Genomic DNA, 23702 nt, shown 5'->3' on the forward strand with positions numbered 1-23702 from the left:
CTGGGTTCAACTGCCAACAACACACAAACACACACACCCCATGTACTTTTTTGTGCTACATTTTAACTTCAATAGAAATTTGATTAGGAAAACTCTACATTTTGTGAACATAAATGAACAGCCACAGATTAGATTGATATCCTGATAAAATGCAGTGGATTCAAATACATTAAGGTTTCAAATACATTCTACACACACACACACACACACACACACACTCACGTCCATCTTGAAATCTATATTAATTTGCAAAGATTTCTAAGAAATAATGTAAATAAAAAGGTTAATTTGATGAAATAGATAATCACTTACAATGAAAAATTATTTCCAACACTGTACTTTCCATGACAACTCAACTTATACTTAACATAGAAAAAGGCCATTATCACTTCAACACAGTGAGGAAATGTGCTATGTGTTCACGAATTATAAACGAAACGCTCAGCTTTCCAAAAATGAAATGAACTTATGTATGAAATGAAATGCAGTGGATTTAATAGAAAAAAGGAGAAGGCCATAGAAAATGTTCAGCTATTGCTCTGAGGAATGGAACCTGGGGATGGGCAATGAATATCATGTGTTAGAAATCAGTTTGTGAGTAGAGGAAAGAACAGAAAGAATGTCTAGAAGAACTTTAAATCAGAACCACAGAAACACTGAAGAAACAAATACATCTGGTCATAAAAAGTGAATTCATTTACCTTAATAGAGAGTTATCAACAGTATTAATTGTACTTATAATGGTAGAAAAATTCTATCATTAATGACTGGGCATTTCATAAGAGACTTACTTCATTTATATCAATAATTATTAGACCAATACTTACCAATTCCTTTCTAAGTTGAACAAAAAACTGTTTGCACTTAAAAGAAATCTTCACAATCTTCAACCTGTACAAAAGAGAACAAACTAGAGCATTTAAAATATTGAATAAAGAGAAAAAATATTAACAAATTAAGAAAGTATCTATAAAACAGCCGGGCACGGTGGCACAGGCCTGTAATCCCAGTGGTTTGGGAGGCTGAGACAGGAGGATCTCAGTTTCAAAGCCAGCCTCAGCAATAGTCAAGTGCTAAGCAACTCAGTGAGACCCTGTCTCTAAATAAAATACAAAATAGGTCTAGGAGGTGGCTCAGTGGTCAATTGCCCCTGAGTTCAACCCCTGGTATCCACCCATCCCCAAAAGAAAGTATCTATAAAATGATCTTTTAAATTTATATTTTCTAATATCTAAACATCTTATCATATATTCTATACATACACACAGAATATAAAAAAATCTGAAGTTTTTGGTGCTTCATGAAAAACTAGTTAAAATCTATGGGTTCAACTACAGAAAATTTTATCAAAATATCTAATTGCAAAATATCCATTTCCCAATTTTATATGTACAGAAATACTTAAGTGTCACAAATTAAAATTTCAAAAAATAGGACTGTGAATGTGGCTCAGTGGTGGAGTGCTTGCCAACTAGCATGGAGGAAGCCCTGAGTTAGATCCCCAGCACTCAACAGTGAACGATGACAACAACAACAACAACAAAAGAAAAAAACCTCAAGAAGTATCAATAAAATAGGTGTAGTTTACTCCTTAAAATTACAAGCAATACTGATAAAATGTAAAATTTCAGCTTTGTGCAATGACCCTAGAACCATTTTTTTATTTGACATTAAAAAGCTTAATTAAACTAGTACAGTGGCACTTGCTGATAATCCCAGCTACTCAGGAGACTAAGGCAGGAAATCTCAAGTTGGAGCTAGCCTGGGTAACTTAGCAAGACCCCATCTCAAAATAAAATTTTAAAAAGGGGCTGAGAATGTAGCTCGCTGGTAAAGTACTTGCCTAGCATTTTCAAAGCTCTAGGTTCAATCCCCAGTACCACCCCCCACTACAAGGCATAAATATTTTTTTTATTTCACCTTTCTATGTTACTTTTCTTCTCATATGAAATCCACAATGGTATGCATCCTCAAAGTTCCATTAGTGAAATCAATATGAGCAAAACTGATGTGTCTCTTTATTATAACCATATGTAATACGTTAAGACTCAAGATACTTTTTGACCTTAAGACCTGGTCATAAGGCCAAAGGCATTAAATTTATTTAGTGAAAACTTCTGTGGGATCCTGCTCCAATCTTCTAATACATTTTTTTCATGTTGATTCTAAATTTTGATCTTCATAACTCATGGCCCTATCCATCCAAGAAGCTCTTGGCATTCCCAGATAGATTTCTCACACCTCAAATCACTTGGGGAGGCAAATGAATGAGTCAGCTTCGAGCATGACTAGTTTAGAATAGGAAAGAAAATATATGCTTAGTGGTATTTTTGTTTATTTGTTTGGTATTAAGGAATGCACCCAGGGGCACTTTACCACTGAGTTACATCCTCATCCCTTTTTATTCTTTAATTTCAGACTGGGTCTCAGTAAGGTGCTGAGGCTGGCCTCAAACTTGTGCTCCTCCTGCTCAGCCTCCCAAGTCCCTGGGATTACAGGTGTGTGCCAATGCACTTACTGGTTTATGTTTAGTTTTTAGGCTTAAAATTTTTTGTTTTTTATTTTTACATTCAGAGCTTCCCCACAACATGGGGAAATTCTTATGTCATATGACAGAGGACGTTAGTTCTAGAGAGTCAAGAAAAAAAAAAAGACTATGTAAAACAAATTGTATTTATGGAAAAAAAGAAAACCAGGTACCTCATTTTAAAAATCCTAAAAGCGGTACATATATTTTAGAAGTTATAAATGAATTTCTATTAGGAGTTGTCACAAAAGCAACAAACAAAACTCTATTCATTTCTAAATGATCAGTATAAAGGAAATCTAACCCAGTTTCAAATCATATTAATTTAAAAAACCCAGAAAAACATCAAACAAGGAATAAACAGAAATTCTTACACTGGTTACTCCTTGGCATAAAATTTATTTTATACAACTTGTATTTTCTTTTAAAGACATTCTATATGATTTTATTTCTATACATAGGCATAATAGTTTTTTATATAATTAAACAATGAATAAAAGGACTTTGAAATACCTATTTTGTCAAATAATAGTATAGCTATAATAGTTTTCTTTTGGTTTCTATATTCTTGGTTTATCTTTTTCAATGCATTTACTTTCAACCATTCTGTCTCTTTATGCTTTTGATATATCTCTAGTAGACAGTATGCAGACTGTTTTTATAAAAGTCCAGTTTGAATAATCCAGAAAAGATGAAAGAACTACAAACATTTGAAAAAATGTTCAGCATTACTAGACATTAGAGAAATGCAAATAAAAATTATAATTACTTCACATCCACCAGAATGACTGTCATATAAAAGACAGACAACAACCACCACAGGGGAGAATATGGTGAAGTTGAACATACATATGCTGCCCTTTGGAATGTGAAATAATGCAGCCATGATTGAAAACTCAGCAAAACCATTCCTTTGTGTATGCCCTAATGAAATGAAAGCACATGTGTCCATAAAACCTGTATGCATATATTCATAGCAGCATCATTCCTAATGGCCAAAAGATAGAGTGATTGATGAACTGATAAACAAAATGTGGTATATGACCACAGAATGGAATATTATTCAGCAGGAACCTCAAAAACATTATGTTAAATGAAAGAACTCAGTCACTAATGACCATATAGCATATGATCTCATTTAAAGGAATATCCAACACAGGAAACTTCTATAGAGAAAAAAGTGATTAGTGATTGCCATGTCTAGTGATGGGGAATGACTCCTAATGGTTGCAAGATTATCTCTTGGGTATAATAAAAATGATTCAAAATTAGAGTAAAATTATGTTGCACCTGTTATCTACAGACCACTGAACTATACTTTAATAGGCAAATTTAGAGTATGTAAATTGTAGCAGTGAAGTTGTTAAAAAAAACCATTTTGATAATTTCAATTTGAAAATTCCTTTACTTTGGAGAACTTCTTTTAACATTTCTCACAAGGCAGGGTTGCTAGCAACAAACTCCCTCAATTTTTGTCTGAGAAAGTTTTATTTATTTCACTTCTGAAGGTAATTACAGACTTCTAAGTTTGTGAGCTTTTTCTTGCAACACTTTTAAATATTTTATTCCATTTTCTTCCTGCTTACATGGTTTCTTATCCTTGTTCCTTGATGAAGGTGTTGACATTTGCTTCTTTTGAGATTTTTCTCTTTCTCTTTGACTTTGTAAAGTATGAATATGCTATGTGTAGCTCTAGAATCGGAGGGTATTTAATTTGTTTGATATTCTCTGAACTTCTGGGTTTGTGGCTGGGTGGCTGTCATTAACTTTAGAAAGGTATCAAACACTACTTCTTTTGTTCAAATTCTCCTTCTGGTAGTCTCATTATCTATCTTAACTGCTTTTTTTCTTTTTCTTCTTGGCTTTCCAGTTCGGGAAGTTTATACTGACATATCTTCAAGGTCAGTGACTATATTTCAGTTGTATACAATGTACCAATGAGACAACCCATGGCATTCTTCACTCCTTTTGCAGTGTTCCTAATTCCTTTGATTCTTTGACAGGGTTTCCATCTCTCTGGTCACATTACTCATCAGATTTTGCATACTGTGTAAGTTTTCCATTGAAGTCCTTACATACTAATTTATTTAACTTATTTTTTAGTTGTAGTTGGATGCAATACCTTTATTTTATTTATTTTATGTGGTGCTGAGGAGGGAACCCAGGGCCTCACACATGCTTGGCGAGCCACAACCCCAACCCCTAATTAGTTACTTTAAATTTGTGATATAATCCTAAAATTTTTGAGATACCTGAATCTGGTTCTGGTGCTTGCCTTTGACTCTTCTGTTTTTTGCCTTTCAGCAATGCTTTGTAATTGACTGATGAATGCCTGATGTGATATACAGGGGTAAGTGGAACTAGGGCAAATATCCCTTTAGTGGAGGTTCTTATTTATCTGGCAAGAGGAAAGGCTGTTTACCGTTTGTTGTAAACAAACTGTAGACTTGAGGTTAAATTTCCTCTAGTATCTGTGTTTTTGTTATCCCTATTGTCTTAGGTTTCCCTAGGTAAACTTTAAACAGTCTGAGCTTTGCAGTTACTTCAGTTATAATACTGTTATTACAGAGGAGCCTCACTGACTGTTAAGGTACAGGCAGCGGGGAAACCATTCTTTAATCCTGATTACGTCTCAGTTCTTTAGTGGTTTCTGCCTCTTCCTTATGACCCTCCTTAGGTAGACAAGAAAGCAGGAGGAGTCTGAGTTGGATAATTGCCATCCCCCATTTTGGTAAGGTTCTGATAGAACTCATGTTGTTTAAGTGCTGGCAAAATAGTTTCTGAGGGCAGGCCTTGTTAAGGAGAACAGAAAGCTCTAAGTGGTTTTAAAATGTTTACTTTCCCCCACCCGCTGCCATAAATGGATTTTTTTCTTCCTTCTTCACCCTGAGAACCCGGAGAGGCATGAAAACTCATGAAAGTCTGGAGGTTTTCCTAAGTCTGGATCCCCCAGAAATTTTTTATTTCTTTATCTAGTCAAAACTCGGTATCTAGCTATTAGACAACGACCCTTTAAGTATTCCTAACAGTTCTGACTCTAGTAGTTTGCTAACCTTGATTATTCTCTGTATTAATTTGCCACTCCAGTTTTCAAAACAGCAGTGTCCTTGATTCTCTGAAGAATCTTAAAAGTTGTTGGTTTGGGGTTGTTATTAGCTTTTTTCTTGTTGTGAGGACAGAAGTGTGAACATCTAAGCTTTTTACCTGTCAGACTGGAAATCAGAACTCTCTCTTTTCATTGTCTTAATGATGCCTCCTGGTTGATATTCATTCTGAAGAAGTCTAATTTAAAGAATCTACATATCTCCAATTTGTTATTCAACAAATTTAAAGTATAAACTTGAGCTGGGGGGATAATCATATATAGAAAATGGACACGAGAGAGCATATTTATTATGTGGTACTCTCTTTTTACATGTAGGTCTAATTCTGAGAGAAGAGGTAAATGAAATGAGTTTAAAGCTCTGCTTCATACTTACCAGTTATTTAATTTAAGGCCCACCCAATTTCTCCTGCGTTTCTCCTTATTTGTTAAAAAAAAATTATAATAATTACCAAACTTGCAGAATTCTAAATTACAGATAAATGGATTGAAATTCATGAGTGATTTTTTTTTCTATCAGTTTTAAACTCTTCATTCATGAATATATTTGGTATCTACACCATTTAAATTTGTGGCCTAAGCATCTTATTTGAGATATTACATGAAATAAAGTTCCTGAAATGAAAGCTATTATAGTCATCATCATTATCAGTACTCATAAAGTGACTTTATGGTTTCCTAAAGTAAATTTATGCAGTACTTGCTAAAATATAAATTTAAAGGCAATGGCAATGCCATAAATACCAATTTGATAATGGTTAGGAGATGAATATAATCCATATTCACAAATGATACTTGTGAGAAGTATTTGCTTTTGTGAAAATAAGTTCAAAAATTTGATGATTATCAAAGATACTTGGAATGGCTGTGTTCAGTGGTATAAGCACTTGCCTAACATGTGCAAGGCCCTGAGTTTGATTCCCAAAAATGAAGAAAAAAATACGTATATATTGGATCTTAAATCATGGTTTCTTGTTACCAAATTGTAAATATTTCCCTAATATTATATTATGTACTGCTTTGATTAGTAAGCTCAGAAGAAATCCTCATGTTTCATAATGAGGCAGACTTAGTAGCTTTAGCACCTTTAAATCCCATCTATTTAGTGTAATTTTTAAAAATAAAATTTAAAAATCCACACTGTTTATTTTCCACGTGATACTTTAAATACTCACATCCTCATTGCTACTTTTATTTTTAACCTAACTGGTCTGTTAAAGAACTGGAAATATAAGTTCTATGTCTCAACTTTAACTCTCACTATATGTAGCTATAAAATAAAAATCAACTCCTTAGCATGTAAGACGTATAAGTCTGAGTCCTTTTTCTTCCTTAAGGAATATATTCCTAAATTCTTATTTTCTTCTCAATCAAAACAAACGAAGGAAGGAAAAAGCAACTCAAGTATCCTTCCATTAATGAACTCGTCATCAGGCCTCAGCAAATGGTACTCCTATCTTGAATGCTCTATAGAGCATTAAATAAACTCTATTATATTTGCTGCCTCTTCCACATTTCCCTTTCAACTGAGAAAATTCCTATTCGCCCTATAAAAACCATTTCAAATATCATGGGGCTTATAAGATATTCCAGAGAGATTACATCCATTTTTGTTTCAACAATAAACTAGGATTCCAATGGATGCATTTAAATGAAATACTGTACTTAGAGCTCTTAACATGGTAGAAGACACAAAGTAAATGCTCTAATAATGCTGCAGTATGAAGTTAGAGATTCTTTAAGAAAAATTTCATTAGTAATATTTTTATGTAGCCATTTTAAAATAAACAAATTTTAGTTTTTTTCTTGAAGGTTCCAAGTAAACAGGATAAAGTATAAGTTGCACCACCTAAGAAAACTGACATTAAAAAGTTAACATACTTGGGCTGGGGATATGGCTCAAGTGGTAGCACTCTCGCCTGGCATGAGTAAGGCACTGGGTTCAATCCTCAGCACCACATAAAAATAAAATAAAGATATTGTGCCCACCTAAACTAAAAAATAAATTTTAAAAAAAAGTTAATATACCTTTACTTAACACAAATTATTATATTTGGTAATATAGTGGTAAAAACAAAAGCATTAATGAGGTTCTTACCATGGAAAGGTATTCATTCGTACCCGGTTCTTATAAATCAGAATTCCTCCTGACATCACACCAATCATAATTTCATTGTTACTTTGATCCTTCAAAAGAAATACATGACCAATCTAAAACAATAGCTTTAGTTGTTAGAAATATATTTTTTAAACAGGATTAGTTTCAATACAATGTGACATTTTCAAAGATATTATAGAATCATGCTATAATTACAAATCCAAACAGCAATTATTACACATTTACACATCATATTTCCCTAAGAAAGTCAGGTGAAAAAAAAAGATGATGCAAATGTGAAGCAGAATTATGGAAAATTGTGATCTGAATACTTTAGGGGGACATGGATGGAAGTCATATGTATACCTCTATACTGACAGAAGAGGTCCTTTGCTTGTTCCAAATTATGTTTTTACATTATTTGATTATTCTAACCAAACTGCCAAAAAGTCTTCAAATATATGTAGGTTAAAAATGAGGCTTTAGCAGGGTGCATTTCTATAATCCTTTGCAAACTCAAAGCCAGCCTCAGCAATTTAGCTAGACCCTGTCTTTTTTTTTTTTTTAGTTGTCAAGGGATCTCCATTTTATTTATTGATATGTAGTGCTGAGAATCAAATCCAGCACCCTCAGGCAAGTGCTCCGCCACTGAGCCACAATCCCAGCCTGACCCTGTCTTAAAATAAAAAATACAAATGGTTGAGGATGTGGCTCAGTGGTTAAAGGGCCTGGGTTCAATCCCTGGTACAAAAAAAAAAAAAAAAAAAAAAAAAGCTTTAGAAAAAAGATATAGGTTGGTTTTTAAACACAGAAATAGGTATTAGAAGGTAATGCAAATTAACTTTTTTGTGTATCATCTGTAAAGGGGCAATAAAATATTCCCACCTCAGAGGGCTGTTTGAAGGATTAAAGGATATTAATACATGTAATGTCCTAAGAAGGGTGTCTGGCATTTAGTAAATGCCACATGGGTGTTTCCTGTTGTTATTACCTATGTTGTGGACTGTAGAATTCCTCAAAATTACTGTCCTCACAATCTTTTTTGAAAATTCTCTAATTATCCTGTGGCTATAGTCCAAACTTGCTTTTATAAGGTCACCAGTGACTTCCACATTTTTAATTCAGTTCTCTGTCCTCATCTTACTTGACCTAAAAGCATCATTTGATGCAGTAGACCACCCCTGATTCACTTGACTCTAAAGACACACAATTGTATCTTTAACATAAAAAAGAATTTCTTTCTATCCAAATGGCTTTTCCTTCTTGATCTCCTATTCTTCCTCATCTCTAACCTCTAAACTTTGAAGTGTTCCAGCTTTGAGGATCTCTTCTGTTATCTACAGTATTTGCTCCCACAGGGCTCTTTTTTTCTTTTTTTAATATTTGTTTTAGATGTTGGTGGACCTTTATTTTATTCATTTATTTATATGCAGTGCTGAGAATTGAACCCAGTGCCTCACACATGTCAGGCAGTGCTTCACCACTGAGCTATAACTCCAGCCCCACCTCTCCCAGGTCTCTTATCCTGCAGTCTTAAATATCATCTATAAGCTAACAATCCCCAAATTTGTATCTCAAGCTCAAACTTTTCCTCTGAACTCCAGATCTATATGAACTGTCTATCCTTCTTCATTTGGACTTGTAAAAGTCTTCTCAAATTTAACATGTCCCAAAACTAATTCTGAAACCTGCTCTGCCTGGTTTTTCACTTACTGATTACTTTTTACTATCCCACTGCTACAACCACCATTTTTTCTCACCTGGATCACCATAACCATCTCAACGTTTTTTTTTTTTTTTCTCTATACTGAAGATTCAACCCATGGACACTTTACCACTGAGTAATATCCCTAGCAGCCATTTTTGTTTTTTATTTTGAGACAGGGTCTCACTAAGTTGGTTAGAGCCTCACTAAATTGCTGAGGCTCGCCTTGAACTTGTGATCCTCTTATCTCAGCCTCCTGAGCTCCTGGGATTATAGGTATGTGCCACTGTGCCTGGTAAATCTAACAGTCTGTTTATTGGTCCCTTCCTTTAGTGTCTTACAATATATTCTCAGAATAGCCATGAATTTCTTTTAAAAATGTAAAATCATAGCCTATCTTTAAAAATATCCCAAAACCCTATAAGGAACTTTCTTAAAATTAAAGGCCAAAGTCTTTAAGATGTTTTTAAAGTCCTGGTCTGCTTTGACCTCATTTCCTAATATTCTCCTGCCTTCCTCACACAACCCCAAGACAAATTCGTTTTTTTGCTGTCACCTGAACTGCTACCCACACTATTTCATCACCTTCGATTGCTGTTTCCTTTGCTAATAATTATCTCCCCCTAAACCCTAGACATATGTATAGCTTCCTCAGGTCTGTTTACCTTCTCAGTGAGGCTTAAATGGATACTTTATATTTGGTTGACTAAATTCCTTCCTTAGTTTAATTTTTCTTTGTAGCACCTGTTGGTTATCTGACCTATTATCTAATTACCTTTTTAAAAAACTGAAATATATACATTATAAAATGCACAAATCTTAAATGTCCAACTTGAAATTTCACACTTATATACATTAATATTTAACCACCACTAATATATATCACATTTTTAAAAACTCAGTAGGTTCCCTCATGAGTGTCCTAGTTAATAATACTACTCCAGAGATGACTGTTATTCTGACTTCTATCAATATTAACAGGTGTTTTGCCTATCACTGAACTTTACTTTCATGGAATCAGACTATTCACTCTGATATAATTAGTTGTTGATAGTCTTGTTTTGCCAACCAGAATGAAGCATTTGAGGGTTGGAATTTATCTGCTTTTCTCACTGCTGTATCCATAATGGCTGTACATGGGACTTGGAGCACAGTAGGCACTCAAAACATATTCACCAAAGAATAAAAAATTAAAAATATCATCATAAGGGCTGGGGTTGTGGCTCAATGGTAGAGGGCTTGCCGAGCACGTGTGAGGCACTAGGTTTGATTCTCAGCACTGCATATAAATAAATAAAAATAAAGGTCCATCATAAATCATAAATCTTTTCTTGAAGCTTTGAAGAGCAAAGATTCCTTTTTAGTAGAATTATCTTTATCACTATTACAAATACTTATGGAAATAAGATTCATAATTAAGCCTAAAACTTGGTTAGAATTTTTTAGGGTTGATTGAAAGCCTCCTGTACCTAACTAAAAACATAATTATGCTTACCTGTAGATAATTTGGAAACAGTAATTTTTTAATATAATCCCTCTTTTTTTTTTTTCTTAATATGTGAACATTCTACAAGAGAGATTGAGGCCGGATACAACGGCACACACCTGTAATCCCAGTGACATGGGAGACTGAAGCAAGAGGATTGCAAGGACAATCTCAGCAATTTAGTGAGACCCAGCAAAATAAAAAATTAAAAAAGGGCTGGGGATGTAGCTCAGTGGTAAAGAGCTCCTGGGTTTAATCCCAAATACAAAATAAGAGAGAAAGGGAATGAGTTTGATGATTCATGATTTAGATATTATCACAGCTCTCTTTCATTCTTTTATTCTATTTTCTTAGTGTAATAGTTATTGACTGATTTTCAAGAAAAGTTGATAGGTGTTGAATGACTGATCCACTATTCATCTAAAAAGTAAGATATTTCAATCAGGCCAGCAGTTTCTACTGAGATAATGCCTTTTCCCTTTGAAGAGATAAAAAATTCTTTATAAAAAATTAAACTTAGTTCCTATGATATTCCTTGCTATTAATTTTATTTTTTCAAATATGTCATGTTCTGCGTGGGCTCTCTCTTATTCAGAGAGGAAGTCCATGGAACAGGGTACAGGAGAGTGTGGCTGCGGAGTTGCTAATCAAGACCTCCAGAGACCAAGCAGGAAGCAGGTCTGATTTTATTGTGCAGTTACCATGTATATATACTCAGGCAGTAGCTAAGCAGATTATAGGCAGCCACCAATGCAAAGTCTGCTAACTGCCCTTGAAGCGATCAATTGAAGAGTGGGCCGTGGAGAAGTGCTGGACTGCAACATGGGGCCTCACACCCAGGGCTGTGCCTACAGGGTAAGCTGTTTGGCACTCACATGCCTAGCACAGAGGAGTGCCCTGCCACTCAGACACCCTTAACATATGCCATGTATGCAGTACTCCATACACTTGTCCCCACAATGTTCTGTCTTGATTTGAGGTTTTTATTTATGACTCTACAGTGAAAATCATTATCTTGGAAAAATCTTATTCGTTCTTTTGACTTAAGTGAACATACTACTTTTAAGAAGCATTCCCTACCCTCTCTTCCTGGGGCGGGGGTGGGTGGGTTTAGATGTTCTTGCCGTATGATCCCACAGCACTTGGTACTCTCTCCTTCATATTCTCATGTATTTGCTAATATGTGTCTGTTTCTTTCTCCCACTATTGTGTGAGTTCCATGAGGGCAGGAATAACTGATATAATCCTAGTGCTAAGATTGTACCAGGCACAGAGCAGATCCACTGCTATAAATGCACTAAGATTTATATGAATCTTGGGAATTCGATATGAATAACTTGGTTCCACTTGAAGGCAGAAAAAAAAATAATTTACCTTGCTTGCCAAAATAAAATATTTTGCTTCTGATATTCAATTAAAGCTTAGGTTTCCTCTTTTATGCTCCTCCCTCATCTACCTTATGTTCTTTTTTTGGGGGGGTGAGGGGGGAAGTTACCAGGGATTGAACTCAGGCACTTGACCACTGAGCCACATCCCCAGCCCTATTTTGTATTTTATTTAGAGACAGGGTCTCAATGGGTTGCATAGTGCCTCGCTTTTGCTGAGGTTGGCTTTAAACTCAGGATCTTCCTGCCTCAGACTCTTGAGCTTCTGGGATTACAAGTGTGCGCCACCATATAGGCTATTCTTTTGTTTCTGATGCCACAAAAATTCTCTTCATGTTCACTGAACATCTGCACATTGACTTCTTAAGGTCTCAGTATTCACACACACACAAAAAAACCCTTTCCTGTCCGTCTTTTTTTTTCTTTTTTGTAGGGAGGGGATGTGGGGAGTTGTGCAAAATACACGTCTAAATAACTTTTGACAATTTCAAATTTAAACTTCTTTAATATTGTCCTCCATATTGAGGGCTTTCAGAGAAGCAGTTTTATAATCTAATAATTTAAACAAAGAAAAACTACCTTAGTCAAATAAATAAATAATAACATGGTAAATTATATATGAAATTTATTTAGTCTTATAATACAAGTGAAAAGATGAAAGTTTACCACTCTTCTTATTTCATTGTCAGTAATCTCAGCAGACATAAAACTATATTTAGAAAACTGCGAAGGAGCTGGGAATGGTGATGTGTGTCTGTAATCCAGCTACTGGGAGGCTGAGGCAGGAGGGATTGCCAGTTGGAAGCCAGTCTGGGCAACTTAGGGAGACCCTGTCTCAAAAATTAAAAGAAAGAAGGAAAGATAGATAGATAGATAGATAGATAGATAGATAGAAAGAAAGAATGAATGAAACAAAAAGGGCTGGAGTGGTAGAACAACTGCTTAACACATGGAAATCCCCAGGTTTAACCCCAACTATAACCCTCACCAAAAAAAAACCACTCCAAAACAAAAAACAAACAAAAACAACACAAAAGAACAAAATGTTTTTGGTGGTCTTTTTTTTTGGGGGGGGGGGTGTACTAGGGATTGAACCCAGGGGTGCTATAATGCTTGAGCTATATCCCCAGCACACACTCATTTTTTGAGACAGGATATCACTAAGTTGCCCAGGCTAGCCTCAAATTTATGGTTCTCCTGCTCAGCCTCCCAAGTAGTTGGGATTACAGGTGTACAACACCACATTAGTTGGTCTTCTTCTTCTTCTTTTTTTTTTTGTTTTTGTTTTTGCTTTATTATACTGGGTATTGAACCCAGGGGTGCTTAACCACTGAGCCACATCCCCAGCCCTTTTTATTTTCTATTTTGAAGCAGAGTCTCGCTAAATTGCTTAGGACCTCTCTTAATTGCTGAGGCTGGCTTTGAACTTGTGATCTTCCTGTCTTAGCCTCCTGAGTTGCTGAGATTACAGACAAGCCAGCTGGTTGTCTTATTTTTAAGCATAGCTCATATCTGAAGTTCTACAGCTGTAAATTTATTGTAATATAAAACAAAATTTAGTTGCACAAATATTGACTATTACATTTTAGAAAACCGTGTTCAACAGTTGTAAACCCCAAATAAGGAAAGAGAGAGAGAAGAGCATTTTAAAGAGCAAAAAGCTCCAGAAAGACTTAACATTTTAAATAGAAATCTAAAAAACAGATTTCTAAGTCATAACACTCAGAATTACAAGATACATTCCTCAGAAGAAAGCAAGTCTTCTGACCACCAAGGAAGAAACTGACATGAGCTTTATGAAATGTTAAGAAATAAAGCTCCTCTCCTAGAACACGGTCAGATGGCTTAATCATTATGAGGAGCAAAACTTTGAGTACTTGAAACAACTATGCAACTGTGTATGTGTGGGTACTAACAGAATATGCTCAAAATAATTACCTAAGGAAAATAATTCCTTAACTCCTTTTCAGATTGATATCCTTTTTAGGCTCAACAGTCTGTCCTGAGAGAATATAAACCCTATTTCTAAATCAACCAATGATTATTTATAATTCCACTGAGAACAGCTATACTCCAGGTACTTCTAAAGGAATATATAACCTCTTGACAAAAAAAAAAAAAAAAAAAAAAAAAAAAAAAACACAAGAAGGAATAGAGCCACAAATGAAGAATAGCTACACAGAATTATGTTATGACAAGAAGTTAACAGTCTTTCATAGGATGAACAGTTTGATGCAAGGAAAAAAGAGGTTATATAGTGTTGTACAGGAAAAGCCAGTGATTTGTAAATTCTAAGTTAATAAAGGGACTGGGGCAGATAAAAACAAAACATGTTACTATGCTCCATTTTGTGCTTTATAAATAAAAATTTACGATACTAGAAATAATGAAAATCAAGCTCAGCAATACAAGTCTCAGTGTTGTGAAAACATTTTTATGATGATTATCAAAGAGTAAAAAGACTACTTTTCTTATAACTTAACCTTTACTTTATAGACTAAATATTCTAAGACTATCTCCTATAGTCTACAAAAACTATCTTTATAAAAAACGTTCTGGAAGAAGAACCATGAAAAGTGCACTTTAACAGTCTTAATGTTATTGCAAAAAATATTTATATTCAGAAGAAATTTTCAGTTCAACTATGTCAACAGCAATTGTAAGTTATTTCATCTGTTACCTAAGCCTTTCAAGGCATTACAGTATTTTTGATACTGAGTAATGAAGCTTAATTCAACAACTTTGAAATTTATTTTCTTCACTTACCCTTGCATAGTGGAATTCAACTCCATAGAGTTCTAAGGTACGTGCTGTGTTCAGGTAATTAAATTCTGCTTCTGCAGGAGATAAGCCCCTGTAAAGACATCATCAGGTTATCCATTGCAAATATACCCAAATTAGTAAAAGGTTATTTATCTGGAAAAATGTACAGTCTAATTAAATCTTGTAAAACCACCATCTATGACTCTTCCTCTTAGTTCTGAATAGTAACATTTAATACATTTGGAGAGCACACTTTCAGTAACTCAAACTATTGTCTTCCAGAATGTTTTTGTTTTCTCCAGAAATACATTAATACAGTAAGTTTTAAAAATTTATGAAAACTCTTAAGAAACATGAGTGAATCCATTTTTTTTCTTTTTGTACTGGAGATTGAACCCAGGGGTGCTTTACACTGAGCTATGATGTACCAGCCCTTTTTATTTTGAGATAGGATCTTGCTAAACTTAAGCTTAGGCCCTCGCTAAATTGCTGGGGCTTTGAACCTGTGATCCTCCTGTCTCAGCCTCCTGGTTGCTGAGCTTACAGGCATGTGCCACTACACCCAGAGTAGATCCTTTTCTAAAGACTTGACATCTACAGCAGGTTTGAAAACCACTGCTCTAGATGTAAAATCTTTTTTTTTTTAATATAAATTTACTCCTATAGTTTTATGGCTCTAACAAAGCCATTTTTATATATAAATTAGAAGCATTATTTCCTCTGGAAAATTGGTTCACATACCACAGCTGCATTTACATCATATGGGGTGCTTCTGAAATATGCAGATTCTCAGGGCAATGCTTTCTTGAGTGTCATGCACAGACAGATATTGTTTCACACCAAGTACAGAAATGAGTGTCAAAGACTTTTATAGATATTTGGCAATCATTTTATGTTAGTTGAATCTAATAGTGAAAAAATAGGACCCTTTTTTTTTTTGGATAGTGCTGGGGATTGAACCCAGGGCCTCCTGTACACTGGGCAAGTGTTCTACACAGAGATACATCCACAGCTCCTAGGATTTAATTTTTTAATGTCTTTGCTTTATTTCTCCATTTTATTTTCTTGTAATTCATTGTTATTACACATTTCAAAATATTATAAATAACATAATAATGACAGACTGGGGGAAGACTGGTCTTTCATCACAGATGGTTTTGGAAATAGAGTTCAACAGAAAGGATAAAGTCAAACTGTAACATTTAATAAGTATCCCAAGTGATTCTTTTTTTAATTAACTTTTTTGTTTTAATTATACATGACAGTAGAATGCATTTATTCACTTTGATATACATAGATGTGATATAATTTCTAATTTTTCTGAGTGTACATGTTGTAGATGTACATGTAGTGTACATCATATTGGTCATGCAGTCACATATATACATAAAGTAATAATGTCTGTTTCATTCTACTATCTTTCCTATCCCTACCTCCCCTCCGCTTCCCTCCTTTTACTTCCCTCTACCTAATCTACCGTAACATTATTCTGAACTCTAGTCCCCCCCACTCCCACCTTATTGTGAATTAGCATCTATATATTAGAGAAAACATTCGGCCTTTGGTTTTGCGGGATTGGCTTATTTCGCTTAGCATGATATTCTCCAACTCCATTAATTTACTGGCATATGCTTTAAAGAAGAGTAAAATTATGGCATTTGCCATATCCATTGAGTATATATACCACATTTTATTTATCCATTCATCTATTGAAGGACACCTAGCTTGGTTCCATAGTTTAGCTATTGTGAATGAATGAGCTACTATAAACATTGACGTGGCTGCATTACTGTAGTATACTGATTTTAAGTCCTTTGAGTATAAACCGAGGAGTGGGATAGCTGGGTCAAATGGTGGTTCCATTCCCAATTTTCTGAGGTGTCTACATACTGCTTTCCACAGTGGTTGTAACAATTTGCAGTCCCAACCAGCAATATATGAGTTTACCTTTTTTACCAATCCTCACCAACTTTTATTGTTGCCTGTATTCTTGATGACTGCCATTTTGACAGGAGTGACATGAAATCTGAGAGTAGTTTTGATCTGCATTTCTCTAATTGCTAGAGATGCTGAACACTTTTTCATATATTTGTTGATCGACTGTATTTCTTCTTTGGTGAAGTGTCTGTTCAGTTCCTTACTTAGTCCATTTATTGTTTGGGTTATTTTGTGTGTGTGTGTGTGTGTGTTAAGATTTTTTCCAAATAAATTTTATGATTGCTTTTTCTATTTCTATGAAGAATGTCATGGGGATTTTAACAGGAATTACATTAAATCTGCATAACACGTTTGGTAGTATGGCCATTTTGACAATATTAATTCTGCCTATCCAGGAGCATGGGAGATCTTTCCATCTTCTAAAGTTTTCTTTAATTTCTTTCTTTAGTGTTCTGCTGTTTTCATTGTAAAGGTCTTTTACCTTTTTTGTTAGATTGATTGGTTTCCAGGTATTTTATCTTTTTTTTTTTTTTTTTTGAGGCTATTATAAATGGGGCAGTTTTTCTAATTTCTCTTTCAGTGGATTCAATGCTGATGTATAGGAATGTGTTTGATTTATGGGTGTTGACTTTATATCCTGGCTACTTTGCTAAATTCATTTATTAGTTCTAAAAGTTTTCTGGTAATTTTTTTTTTAAATCTTCTAGATATAGAATCATGTCATTAGCAAATAGTGATAGTTTGAGTTCTTCTTTACCAATTTGTATCCCTTTAATTTCTTTCTTTTGTCTAATTGCTCTGGCTCGAATTTCAAGGATGATGTTGAATAGAAATGGTGAAAGAGGACATCCTTGTCTTGTTCCAGTTTTTAGAGGGGATGCTTTCAATTTTTCATTTCGAATGATGCTGGCCTTGGGCTTCACATATATAGCTTTTACCATGTTGAGGTATGTTCCAACCATGCCTAATTTTTCTAGTGTTTTGAACATGAAGGTGTGATATATTTTGTCAAATGCTTTTTTCTGCATCTATTGAGATGATCATGATTCTTTTTTAAAGCCTATTAATATGATGAATTATGTTTATTTATATACGTATGTTGCACCATCCCTGCATCCCTGGGATGAATCCCACTTGATTGTGGTGCACTATCTTTTTAATACGTTTTCCAAGTGATTCTTGTGAATATAAATTTGAGAACCCTGCTCTAGATATGAAGTCTTTTAAAATAGATAGGTGTGATGGCACATGATGGTAATCTCAGCTACTTGGGAGACTAAGGCAGGAGGACCTTCATTCAGTTCGAGGCTAACCTGGGGACTTACTGAAACCCTGTCTCAAAATGAAAAACAAAAACAAAAAAGTGCTGAGGGTGTAGTTCAGTGGTAGAGCACTCTTGGGTTCAATTCCAAGTACCTCAAAAACAAAACAAAACAAAACACCCAATTTCATACACAGTTCTAACAACCTTAGTTATCTGATGCTATGAAACTACAGTACAGCAAAAGTGATAAACTACTAAAGAAAAGGTATCAACCTTTTGTTCACTAATGATACTAGAAAAGGGAGCCAACAACCTGCCAATGTATGATCATAACAAATGTGATTCTTCAAAAAGAAGGCAAAACTGGGCACTGTACCACAGTGCCTGCAATCCCAGCAGCTCAAGAGGCTAAGGCAGGAGGATTAAAAGTTCAATGCCAGCCTAAGCAACTGAGTGAGGCCCTCTACATAAAAAATAAAAAAGCCCAGGGATGTGGCTCAGTGGTCAAGTGCCCCTGGGTTCGATGCCCAGTACCAACAAAAAAGGGTAGATGGCAGGTTATACTTCCCTTTTCTGAAACATTTCATTAAGTTAAATACAGAGCTTATCTCCCCTCCACCCATCCCCATTAAACTGGATAATTCTTTTTATCCTTGTCTGCAGATCTGATGATCAATTCTTTCAACCAAATAGAAATATGTAATCACTGTGTCATTAAATAAACCTTTTCCTTATAGAAAATATTTTTCATTATTGGTAAATTTAAAAAATCTAGTCTTTAACTCTTTGGTTCAGATATGCTATATGTTAAAACTTTCAATATACAGCAATTTAGCGCAAGTCAGCCCCTTCACTACTTTACACTACTCTATTACAATTCTCAGTCATTAGTCCCTTTAGATTCCAGGTGAGCAAACCTTTTAGTGGAAAGGACTGGATAGTAAGTATTTTAGGCTTTCAGCTGGTCTCTACAACAACAACTTAACTGTGCTATTGTATGAAAGCAGTCATAGTCAATATATAACAAATTGGAGTATCTGTCTCAAAAGGTATTTATTATGGTCATTGGATTTTGTGAAATTTCAATATGTACACATACATAAAAACTACAAATTTGCATGTGTATGTACATATATTTCTCCATTTATACAAACACCCATTTTTTAGATCATGGGCCATACAAAAATAGGCAACAGCCAATCTGCCAACATGTTTTAGATACATTTTCAGATACATAGGTTATTACCAAATGAAAGTAAGTTTTCTTAGTAAGAACTAATATTTCTTCTATACCTACAATGTGCTAGGCACCATTCTGAGAACTTCTCCACTGAGGACTAAAAGTAACTCCAGAGATAGATACTTTTATCATCCCCAATTTATATACAAGAAAATGGAGAAACAGAGGTTTAGAGCAATTTGGCCAAGGTTATAAGACAGTAACCTTACCATAAATTCAAATCAGACAATCTGGTTCTCTAGCTCAGAGTCTTAGCCAAGTTGCAACATTGCCTTAGTTCCTCCAGGATTCAGTATTTTGAATCATATGTTAAAGCAAAATTGAACTATGAACCAATCAACAATATTACTGCCTATTCAAAACAAAAAAAAAGTCATAGAAAATCAAACTTATAAAAAAAAATCAAAGATGAATATGGTTGTAACTGAAAAAATGCCACTATTTTTAAATGAATATTTTCATAAAATTAGTGTTACAAAGGGTGCTTTTGGCTCATTACCAAACAGAATCAATTCCTTTCATATAGCTAAAAACTAAGAAAGGCTTACCAAGTAGACTGAACTGCAAGTTATGAATATATATTATTAATATTCCAAAATTTATTTGTAAAGAATAATTTTGTATAATAACACATAAATATCTGTTAACAAATAGCTTTATGGTTGTTAACAGAAATAAAAAGAAGTCTCACATATTCTATGAAATAAGCAAAACACATTTTTAGTAGAGATCACATACATTTCTTTATAACAATCTTATCTTTATATAATAGTAATTGTTCTGTGTTAAGTAAACAATAAAATTAGAAATAATTTACAATATTCCTCTAAAAAGGACACCAATAAGTTTACCAAATAAGCAGAAAATTAAACAAATCCTTACATATGTTGGTGATGTAATTTTGCAATTTCTTTTTCAAAATCTTGAGGTTGATTAGGAATGAAAGAATAATCTGAGAGGTAGCCTGGCAAGTTTTCTGACTGACTGTAGTCTCCAAGTTCAGCTAATAATGTAAAGAAAAAATTTCACATTAAAAAACAAAACTTCCAATTATTATAGTTAAAGCAGCAATACCATCAATTCCATTGTATTTCTGGAAGTAAAATATTTGGATTTTTTAATGTAACCAATTAAGAAGAATGTTAAATGAATTACTACAGTTCACTTAAGTAGTCTGCAATAATTCACAACATTCTTCTAGGTCTCAATTTCAGAGAAAAAAAAATTTTCAAACATCAAAGCACTGTTAACTATTTGAACATTCAATTTCCTCTACAATTTCTATTTACTGCACTATAACATGTCTAAAGAACTCCTGTATTAAAATAAATATACTATCAGGCCACAAATCATATGTTATTTGATCTTAAAGTAGGATGATACTTACACTGAATGGCAAATGAAGCTAAAAGGGCAGCAGTATTATAAGGACAGGGTAATCTGATAAAGCAAAACAGAAAATACATAACCCAAGATTAAACACAGTAACTTCAAAAGTGCTATAATTTATGTTATACTATTCATAGCTGAAGTTTTCATGTGATTTAATTTTAACTATTAAGAAATAAACTTATATGATGAAAAACATTCATATTAAATGTAAACATTTTTGATAATTTTTAATAATTGATTACTTCAAGAATGCAGAATTAAAAGTAATTTTAAAGTCTATTTAAAAAAATTTTAAATAGCTCACCTTCCAGTAAGAATGTCTTGTTTGATTTGCAAAAAATATTGGTACCTTAAAAAAAAAATAAGCATTTACTGGAATTACACTTTTAGTTTTGAGAAACCGTACACTTATGTTAACAAATGAAAATATTTAGTACTTTTATAATTTATATATTAGCACCTATAATGTTAGCAAGTGCATACATTAGCACATATTTTAAAAAATAATTTTCATAAATCCATGAATATAAATCTTTAAAATTCTTTGATAAATTAAATTTTATACTTTGAATGTCTTGTTTCTATTACAAAACTTCTCAAGATTTCTAAGTTATGTGACCAAAGGAGAAGATTAAAGGAAAATATTCTTAAGGATTGATGTATGCAGAAAGTAAACTGAGAAGCACAGAAAAGCTGAGCACGAGACATAAAGGAGAGCTGACAGCAAATGCACTAGAAACCAGTTGAAGAAAATCTTTCTTTCTGCTGAGAAATCCAGCTGCAAGGACATACCTTTGTGTTGATAATTTTATCATTAGGCTTACTGCAGAAAAGCAACTGTCCACTTTCATTAGACTTAAAAAAAAATCTCTGATCAGAAAAACAACCTAAGTTCCTTTTTCTATTATTGATCTACTCTTATTGGAACTGTCAAGTAACCAATTTCTTGAAAACAAATGAGAACATAAGCATCCTATTACAAGACTGCTGAGGCTGCTTGGAAGATGGCCTTGTCCTTCTTCTATCCCTGCTAGTGCTTAGGCCATTCACTCATTATCAGTACTTGGACAAAGTCATCTGTGCTGTATGATGTTGGCAAAAGAACAAATGTTATGGTTTAAAATGTTTTAACAGGAAATTTTAAGATTTTATTTCACCTAACTAAAAAAATAAGAATACATGCCATGAATCAAAACTCATTAAATAATAATTCTAGTGTGGCTTGTCATTAACTAGCTCCATGACAATATTCAAATTACTGAAGAATAATTAAAGTTTTTAAAGAATCAGATATTCATTACCAAAAGAAAAAAATACTGAAACAAATATCCTGTTTTCATATATTAATTTAGTACATAAATTCCCTGTGCAGTTTAATACACAATATTACAACTATTACTGATAATCCAAGACTGTGTATTTCTATCAAAGTTATTTGGTTTCATAATTAAACATTAAAGATGGGCTGGTGATAGAACTCAGTGGTAAAGCACAAAGCATAATGAAGCCCTGGCCCTGGGTCAATCACTCTCCAGCACCACAAAAAGAAAGAAAGAAAAAAAGGGGGGGGGGGGGCGCGCGGTTCCCAGCAGGGAAAGAATCTTAAGTTAGGATTTAGGGGTCATGTATTATCTTTGATATAATATTGCAAATCCTATACAAGTATGGCCTATCCTTACTGAATTTTACTTACACACTTGTTTAAGCAAGTAGGACTATTAGAGTAGAAGCTAGAATTTAAGTACCAGGCTAAATTAGCCTGTGATCTTGGGCAAATTACTTAAAATGTGGCTAAGCCTTCGTTTTTACACTTGTAAAAAAGAAGTAATATAATTTGCCTAATTTCTGTATCTTGGGAATTGGAAAAACCCAATTCTAATGATGCCAGCACTTGTCAATACTGAATGACATTTAATGGAAGCCCTTTGACTACATTCTTTTTTTTCTACTTATTCAAAACAGTAACTCAATGAGTAAGGGGATATAGCAGATTTGCTGTTTTGTGGGTCTTAACTAAATCCTGAAAACTTGGTAGCTATGCACAGAGTGTCCTTATATCAGGATCATCGGATTAAGTCTACACAAGTACTAAAATTTTAAAAGTACTTCTTACCCTGGCTATATGTATAAGAATCTGCTGGTGGGGGTGGAGGGTGCTTGCCTATGCTAAGGTCCCATCTGAGATCTATTAAATCAGACTATGAAGAGAAGTGGCTAATTAGAATGGTTTAAAACTCTCCTAACTGATGGTAATTTGTAATCAGGATAATGAATCACTAATTACACTATGATAATAAAAACTAGCCAAGTACCACATTTTGCCAAACCAGTTATGAGATTCTATAACATTCCAAAAACATATGGGGTTTTGAAAAAGATCATTATTTCTAGTGAAAACAAAGATAATCCTCTAGAGTAGGGACTGAGCACAAGTTCATTTGCAACTAAAGTCTAACTTGACTTCACTTTCTTCATTGTCAAAAAGTTATTTTGACTTAATTATCAGTGAGACACATTTGTTTCTCAATTACATTTTCAACACATGCTGTGCAAGAATCAACACATTTAAGTTCCACTCAGAAATTCAGGCAGTTCTAAGTGAAGTAAATTATGTACCTGGCTATAACTGATGATATTTTAATTGCTTACTTTAACAAACTTATAAACATTAAACATGTTAGAAATCTAATTATTAGATTTTAATCATGACTATTTTCTAAACATTTGGAGTCTAGTTATATAAAATAAAAGCTGTGAAATATTTTATTATTCAATTTCAAGTTATTATATGTACCTGGAAA

General features: G+C 33.8%; 1 protein-coding gene across 6 annotated transcripts in view; it reads right to left on the reverse strand.

Annotated features, from left to right (window-relative positions):
• Positions 1-23702, reverse strand: part of Ptpn4 (protein tyrosine phosphatase non-receptor type 4) — a 176770-nt gene that overhangs the window by 67005 nt on the left and 86063 nt on the right. For all 6 annotated transcript variants that reach the window (XM_071619272.1, XM_071619275.1, XM_071619276.1 and 3 more), the window contains 6 exons: positions 21206-21250; positions 20897-20949; positions 20392-20512; positions 15071-15158; positions 7729-7817; positions 828-891 (listed from right to left, as the gene is read on the reverse strand). In XM_071619272.1, coding sequence (XP_071475373.1) covers positions 828-891; positions 7729-7817; positions 15071-15158; positions 20392-20512; positions 20897-20949; positions 21206-21250 — 460 coding nt within the window. The remainder of the gene's footprint in view (positions 1-827; positions 892-7728; positions 7818-15070; positions 15159-20391; positions 20513-20896; positions 20950-21205; positions 21251-23702) is intronic.

The sequence above is a fragment of the Marmota flaviventris genome, chromosome 11 (assembly GCF_047511675.1).
Source record: "Marmota flaviventris isolate mMarFla1 chromosome 11, mMarFla1.hap1, whole genome shotgun sequence".
Classification (NCBI taxonomy): domain Eukaryota; kingdom Metazoa; phylum Chordata; class Mammalia; order Rodentia; family Sciuridae; genus Marmota; species Marmota flaviventris.